At 39.0% G+C, this 8,602-nt stretch overlaps 1 protein-coding gene across 4 annotated transcripts in view; it reads left to right on the forward strand.

Annotated features, from left to right (window-relative positions):
• Positions 1-8,602, forward strand: part of LOC116076302 (coiled-coil domain-containing protein 7-like) — a 67,630-nt gene that overhangs the window by 45,020 nt on the left and 14,008 nt on the right. For all 4 annotated transcript variants that reach the window (XM_031350021.1, XM_031350019.1, XM_031350018.1 and 1 more), the window contains exons 8-10: positions 6,224-6,254; positions 6,633-6,722; positions 7,935-8,014. In XM_031350021.1, the coding sequence (XP_031205881.1) occupies positions 6,224-6,254; positions 6,633-6,722; positions 7,935-8,014 (201 nt within the window). The remainder of the gene's footprint in view (positions 1-6,223; positions 6,255-6,632; positions 6,723-7,934; positions 8,015-8,602) is intronic.

The following is an 8,602-nucleotide window of genomic DNA, read 5'->3' on the forward strand; positions in this document are numbered from 1 at the left end:
ACCAAATGCACTAAACAAAGAAAGAATTTTAAAAGCAGTAAGGGAAAAAAGGGAAGTAACATATAAAGACAGGTTTATCAGAATTACACCAGACTTCTCACCAGAGACTATTGAAAGCTAGACGATCCTGGGCAGATGTCGTACAGACCCTACAAGAACACAAATGCCAGCCCAAGCTACTATACCCAGCAAAACTCTCAATTACCGTAGATGGAGAAAACAAGATATACCATGACAAAACAAAATTTACACAATATCTTTCCACAAATCCAATCCTACAAAGGATAATAGATGGAAAACACCAACATAAGGAGCAAAACTACACCCTAGAAGAAACAAAAAAGTAATCTTTCAACAAATCCACACAAACCTAATTCCACCTCTTACAACAAAAACAGGAAGTAACAATTACTTTTCCTTAATACCTTAATATGAAAATTAATATTACCACCATATCCTAATTGATTGAAATCCAAAATTATGAGGAATTAGAAATTTATTGACTGTCATCCAATGGTCTCTCTAATTTGGTAATTGGAGAAATAGGTCCAATATTATACAATCCTTATACACTTTCAACTTGTTCATGACAGTGTTGTGCTGTGTACAACACAAGGGTCTTGAGATCTTGCTTCTCCCATCTCAGCCTTTCTATTAGTAGTATTGTTTATTTCATGTTTTTACACTATATTATGGTTTTCAGAACAGCTTACATATTTTAAAAGTATTTATATACCCAAAAGAAATGTAGACAATTAAATTGGGAGGGGGTTTGTAAGTGAACAACAAAGAGTGAGACTGAATGCTTTGCTTGATGTTTGTAATTCTTGTATCAAGTTACCACAGTAAGAGCTTAGATTTTAAGCTCTACTAAATACAAAACAAACAAACAAACAAAAACACTTTATATATTTATGTTCATTTAAGAAAATATTAGTAGTGATGTATTATTTTGAAATATACAGTTAATACATTTGGAGTTATTTAAAATTTATATTGAGAAAAACATGTATTTTCAGTATTGCTGTAGACAAGCATCTACATAAGACTGTTAAATTGATTGTTTTATATCAAACAACTTTTATAATACTCATTTTTATTGTTATAATATTTATACATTTTTTAAAATATGACAAAAAAATATATTGTAGATATTGAAAGGGGGTCTCTGGGAGGAATTGGGATTCAAAAGGGAAATAAGAATGTGATTTAATTCTATTTACTTAAAATATGTTTTTAAATGTTAACAAATTCAGATAAATTGAAATCATGTAATTTTTCTCATCATAATGCAATAAAACTTAAAAATTTTTTCAATAAAAAGTATTAACATAAATATATATATATATAATTTAAAGATAAAAGAGCTGACCTCACATGTGTATGTATGCATTTGTCATAATTTAGATTTTATTGCTATGAAGAGACACCATGACCATGACAACTCTTATAAAGGACAACAGTTCACGGGGGCTAGCTTAAATTTTAAAGGTTTAGTCAATTATTGTCATAACAAGAAGCATGGCAGCATCTAGGCAGAAATCTTGATCTGCAGTCAGCAGAAGGTGACTGTGTGCCATACTGGGTGTAGCATGGGCACAGAAGACTTCAAAGCCCATGTGGGAATCCACAGTGACAGACTTCCTTCAACAAGGCCACACCTCCTAATAGTGGCCTTTGCTATAGACTAAGTATTCAAACTCATGTGTTTGTGGGGGCACGGGAGGAATACCTATTCAAACCACCACATTCCACTCCCTGGCCCCCATGCACTTGTAGCCATGACATAATGCAAAATTCATTTAGTTCAACTTCCTAAGTCCCCATGGCCTATCATGGTCACAACAGGATTTAAAAGTCCAAAGTTCAAAGTCTCAACTTCAAACCCCTTATGATATAAAAATTAAAAACAAATCACAATGTACAGAGGGTGTAGGATATACATTAGCATTCCAAACTGTAGGCAAGGGACCATAGTAGTAAATACTGGGCCAAAGCAGGACTGAAATCCAGCTAGAGAAATTCCAAACTTGGCATCAACATGCCTAATGTGAAAATTCTCTTCAGATCTCCAACTTCTTAAAGCTTTGTTGAATGAAATACAATTTTTTTTTTCTCTTGAGCTGTTTTCCCTCCTTGTTAGCAGTTTTCCTTGACAGGTATCCCATGGCACTGGCAAATCTAACCTCCTGGGCTATCCAAGACAATCCAGCCTTCATCTTCACAGCTTTACCCAATAGTCTTTCTGGGCTTCCATGCAGGGACATCCTGTTACATGCCCGGCCTCAGTGGCTTTCCTTAGTTGCTGAGGGAGATTGCATAACTGCTTTCTTCTATACTTGATTCTAAAGCCAGAATCACACAGATAAAGCTGTCAAGTTCCACTGCTTGCAGGGGCTGGAACATAGCCCCCTCATTCAATGACATTTTCACCAACATCCTGTTTTCCATGGTTTTCTTCACCACCTAATTTTGGCTGTCCTGGAACTTGCTCTGTGGACCAGGCTGGCCTTGAACTCAGAGATCTGTATATCTCTGTCTCCTGGGTGCTGGGATTAAATGAGTGTTTGTGGGACAGTGTGGGGCAGTGGTCTTTCTGCTAAGGTAACTTAAGCTCAGTCTACTATTTGACTTTGGAACCTGGACACCTGTGGGCAATTTCTGCTTGCTGGAGGTGGAAGTAACGTGGCTTCTTCCAAAGTCTTTGAGTCTCCTAAGTCTTTGGTTCCTGTTTCAGTCACAACCCCTCACAGCTGCCCCGGCAAGAGATGTGTGCTTCTATCAGGCAGGCAATGCCTCAAGCTCCCAGCATTCTAGCTGAACCCTATACCCAGTCATCTGACCACAAACCAGACATGCCACGCCCCATACAATAAAGGGGGCGGTTTGCCCCTCCTCACTCTTACTCTTCCTCTCTCTTTCTCACTCTCACTCTCACTCTCTTCCCCTCTCTCTCTCTTCTCTTGCTCTTTGTTTGTCTCTTGCTTGCTTCCTCTCCTTTTTCTCTCTCCTTGATCTCCTTTTCCTTCTCTCTACTCAACTGGCCTATTTCTCTTTCCTACAATAAAATAACTCATTTATGCATTGCCTCCTTTTTAACTAACGCGCTCCTTGCCCGCAGATCAACATTGGGGAGAGAGAGACCCGGCCTCAGCAGCAGGCCCCCCTGCCTTTGGTACAACCCATGTTAATTACAGGGTACTGTTGGTGTATATATGTAGGGAGGATCCTGGCAGGAGTCTAGGTTTTGGCTAGAGCACAGGAGTAGGTTGTGAGACTAGGCAGAGAGCACTTGTTAAAAATCCTTTTTAAAAATGTAAAAGTTTGGGGCTGGTGAGATAGCTCAGTGGGGAAGAGCACCGACTGCTCTTCGGAAGGTCATGAGTTCAAATCCCAGCAACCACATGGTGGCTCACAACCACCCATAATGAGATCTGACGCCCTCTTCTGGTGTGTCTGAAGACAGCTACAGTGTACTTACATATAATAAATAAATAAATTTAAAAAAAAAATGTAAAAGTTTGCTCCATAGTTAGTCTCTACAACTCCTTCCATGGGTATTTTGTTCCCACTTTTAAGAAGGAATGAAGTATCCACACTTTGATCTTCCTTCTTTTTGAATTTATTATGGTTTGTGGTTTGTACTTTGTGTCTTCCGATCTTCTAGGCTAATATCCACTTATCAGTGACTGCATACCATGTGTGTTCTTTTGTGACTGGGTTACCTCACTCAGGATGATATTCTCCAGATCCATCCATTTGTCTAAGAATTCATTAATTCTTTATTGTCATAAATTCATTGTTCTTAATAGCTGAGTAGTACTCCATTGTGTAGATGTACCACATTTTCTGTATCCATTCCTCTGTTGAGGGACATCTGGGTTGTTTCCAGTTTCTGGCTATTATAAATAAGGCTGCTATGGGGGCTGGTGAGATGGCTCAGCAGGTAAGAGCACTGACTGCTCTTCCGAAGGTCCTGAGTTCGGATCCCAGCAACCACATGGTGGCTCACAACCACCCATAATGAGATCGGACGCCCTCTTCTGGTGCGTCTGAAGACAGCTGCAGAAAAATACGCCAGAGCGAGCGGGGCGGAGCGAGCAGGGCGGAGCGAGCGGGCCGGATCAACAGCAGCCACATACATGATGGAACACAGTCATCTGTACAGCTGCAGTATACTCATACACATAAAAATGAAATAAAATAAAATCTAAAAAAATAAAAAATAAGGCTGCTATGAACATAGTGGAGCATGTGTCCTTATTACATGTTAGAGAATCTTCTGGGTATAGGCCCAGGAGTGGTCTAGTTGGGTCTTCTGGTAGTTCTATGTCCAATTTCCAGAGAAACCGCCAAACTGATTTCCAGAGTGGTTGTACCAGCTTGCAATTCCACCAGCAGTGAAAGAGTGTTCCTCTTTCTCCAAAACCTCTTCAGTATCTGCTGTCACCTGAGTGTTTTATCCTAGCCATTCTGACTGGTGTGAGGTGGAATCTCAGAGTTGTTTTGATTTGCATTTCCCTGAAGACTAAGGATGTTGAACATTTTTTTAAGTGCTTCTCAGCTCTTCGGTATTCGTCAGTTGAGAATTCTTTGTTTGGCTCTGTACCAGATTTTTAATAGGGTTATTTGGTTCTCTGGAGTCTAACTTCTTGAGTTCTTTGTATATATTGGATATTAGCCCTCTATCAGATATAGGATTGGTAAAGATCTTTTCCCAATTTGTTGGTTACGGTTTTGTCCTATTGACAGTGTCTTTTACCTTACAGAAGCTTTGCAACTTTATGAGGTCCCATTTGTCGATTCTTGATCTTAGAGCAGAAGCTATTGGTGTTCTCTTCAGGAAATTTTACCCTGTGCCCATGTGCTCGAGGCTTTCTTTTCTATTACTTTCAGTGTATCTGGTTTTGTGTGGAGGTCCTTGATCCACTTGGACTTGAGCTTTATACAAGGAGATAGGAATGGATCGATTTGCCTTCTTCTACATGCTAACCGCCAGTTGAGCCAGCACCATTTGTTGAAAATGCTGTCTTTTTTCCACTGGATGGTTTTAGTTCCTTTGTCAAAGATCAAGTGGCCATAGGTTTGTGGGTTCATTTCTGGGTCTTCACTTCTATTCCACTGATCTACCTGCCTGTCACTGTACCAATACCATGCAGTTTTTTTGTTTTGTTTTGTTTTGTTTTGTTTTTTGTTTGTTTTTTGTTTTTGTTTGTTTTTTTGTGTTTGTTTGTTTGTTTGTTTGTTTGTTTCAAGACAGGGTTTCTCTGTGTAGCCTTGACTGTCCTGGAACTCACTCTGTAGACCAGGCTGGCCTCGAACTCAGAAATCCACCTGTCTCTGCCTCCCAAGTGCTGGGATTAAAGGCAAGCGTCACCACTGCCCGGCTTACCATGCAGTTTTTATCACAATTCCTTTGTAGTGCTGCTTAAGGTCTGGGATGGTGATTCCACTAGAGGTTCCTTTATTGTTGAGAACAGTTTTGGCTATCCTGGGTTTTTTGTTATTCTAGATGAATTTGCAAATTGCTCTTTCTAAGTCTATGAAGAATTGGAGCAGAGACTAAAGGAAGGACAATTCAGAAACTGCTCCACCTGGGAATACTTCCCATATTCAACCATCAAATCTAGACACTATTGTGGATGCCAGCAAGTACTGGATGGCAGGAGCCTGATATAGCTGTCTCCTGAGAGGCTCTGACAGTACCTGACTAGTACAGAAGTAGAGGCTCACAGCCATCCATTGGACTGAGTACAGGGACCCCAATGAAGGAGCTAGAGAAAGGACCCAAGGAGCTGAAGGGTTCACAGCCCCTTAGAATGAACAACAATATGAACTAACTAGTACCCTCAGAGCTCCCAGGGACTAAAACTTCAACCAAAGAATACACGTGGGGGGGACTCATGACTCCAGCAGCATGTGTATAGCAGAGGATGGCCAAGTCAGTTATCAATGGGAGGAGAGGACCTTGACCCTGTGAAGGGTCTATGTCCCAGTGTAGGGGAATGCCAGGGCCAGTAAGCAGGAGGGGGTAATCTGGGGGAGGGAGGAGGGAACAGGGGTTGGTTTTAGTTTTTTTTTTTTTTTTCATTTTTTTGGAGGGGAACCTGGGAAAGGAGATATTGTAAATAAAGAAAACATCTAATAAAAACTGTAAAAGTTTTCATAACTCAAAATATGTATATATTTAATATAGTATAGTTACTTTTGGTCTGCTTTTCAGAGCTTTACATGATCAGCGTATAACTGAGTCTGTAAGTATAACATTCTTAATTAGATATTGCACTTTGTCTTTGAATCTTGAAGAGACTCTAGAATTGGCCATATTCTCTCATTATAATTAGAGATAAGCACTCACTCACTGTATCCAGGTTGTGAACTAGAAGGAATTGCATGTTATTTTCACTTTATTGACATCATGGTCATTCAGAAACACTTTTGAAATACTAAGCTGGAATCTATTTCTTATCTAGATATATTGATCCCAATGGTAGCTTAGAAGTTAATCCCAGTGTCCCATTCTTTTTTCACACTTTAGTGAAGTTAGTCATAATTAATTGCTTCAATACTTAGTTATTCAATTGCTTATTGAGATGCTTAATTTTAATTGATATTATGACATTTGTCTTTAGAAATATAAACAGATGGAAACTGATTATGAAAATTTACTATTGGAGAAAAACATGCTGGAAGGTGAAATACAATGGCTGAGAGAACCAGAGGTTGGTACATGTAACTGATAAAAATGACATGCAGTATCAAATATGGCCTAGTATCATATAGATGGGAATCAAAATGACATTTACTTATTTTTTTTTTAAAGAAAGCTTGATTAACTCAACTATACATTCTTTTTTTTTTAAAGATTTTTTATTTATTATATGTAAGTACACTGTAGCTGTCTTCAGACGCACCAGAAGAGGGTGTCAAATCTCATTACAGGTGGTTGCAAGCCACCATGTGGTTGCTGGGATTTGAAATCTGGACCTTCGGAAGAGCAGTCAGTACTCTTAACCCACTGAGCCATCTCGCCAGACCGACATTTACTTATTTTATGACACATTTGATGGTCATAATTTATAGAAGCTCTGATTTTAAAAATATAAATTAATGTTCTAAATTTCCATATTAACTATAAACCCATAAGGATGAAAACAGAAACAGCTTAATCATTGTAAAAGACATTTTTCTTTTTATTTTGGATCTTCAGACAGCAGAAGGAGATGATGTGCCATACTGGGTATAGTTTAACCTTAGGAGATCTCAAAATCCACTCTCAGAGCATTTTCTCCAACAAGGCCACACCTCCTAATAGTCCCACTTCCTATGGGACAAGCATTCAAACATGAGTATATGGGGGCCATAACGATTCACACCATTATAGCCAGCTCAATGGTTCTCAACATACAGAGTTACACACAAACCACATCTGGTGTTTCAACTTTCTTTGCAGTTTCAGATGAACCTGTTTTCATTTCATGTTCAACTTCTATATATGAGTTTTCTCACTTGAGTATTCAGAATCATTCACCTTAGTTTTTTAAATGTATCACTGATGGTATTTTTGTATAATGTCATCTATAACCCCAGCACTGGGGAATAGAGATAGCTAGATCTCAAGAACTTGCTGGCCAGCCAGCCTTGCCAAAATGGTGAAGTCCATGTTAAATGAGAGAGTCTTCCCAAAGGTAAGATGGAAAGTAATGGAAGAAGACCTCAGAGCTCTATACATGTGCATGTGCAAGTACTCCCCCTTTAAGTACAAATAGAAACAGCCTAAGTGTATCATTAATTTTGCTTTGTTTTTGGTTCTGATAAGTTCCCCTGAAAGAGTAGAGTAACTCTCAGGGTAAAAGGGAAATCAGAGCAACCTATATTGCCATGCACCTCCTATAACTTATGCTATCCTTATCTTGACTTGTTCACAATTGTAGAGACCAAAGTCTCCAAGCAAAGAAGAGCGGACCAAGAAATCCAGAAAAGGAGAAAAGAAAAAAGATAAAGATTCAGAAAGGTAAGGCATACAGATATGTAATCTTTTCCTTCCTAAAGCTGTAAAAAATGTACCTATGTCACAGGAGTTTAAATAAAATTAACAAATATATAGTTTTAAATTAGGCCAAGATATGACAGGGAAAAGTAAAAAAAGAAAAAAACAAGGAACTCTTACAGGATTAGAGGTGATGAGTGAACTGCTAGAGGTTAGGGGTACTACTATTACTACTTATTATATTATATACATACTACTTAAAATAGTCATTAAATCCTTATGTTTTACATGGTAAACAAATGAATAGCTTTTCTCAAGATAAACAAATGAGAAACTTTTCTCAAGCAAACTTTTTAATGTTATGATTAAAATGGAAAGTGATGGGTCTCTCTGAGCTGGTGTCCTGAATGGACCTTGGGCGCAAGCTCTGCAGCCAGTCCCACAACACCCAGAGGAAGCTCCACTCCCAGGCACTCTGACACTCTCAGGATCAGAAGTAAGGAGGACCCAACATCTGTCCCAACACTGAGAGTAACTGGGACCTGCAGGACCAGGCACACAGGAACTCCACCAGCAGAGTGGCTTGGGTTCCTTCCAGTCTCTCTGGGCTGG

Source organism: Mastomys coucha, unplaced genomic scaffold (genome assembly GCF_008632895.1).
Source record: "Mastomys coucha isolate ucsf_1 unplaced genomic scaffold, UCSF_Mcou_1 pScaffold4, whole genome shotgun sequence".
In the NCBI taxonomy this organism is placed as follows: domain Eukaryota; kingdom Metazoa; phylum Chordata; class Mammalia; order Rodentia; family Muridae; genus Mastomys; species Mastomys coucha.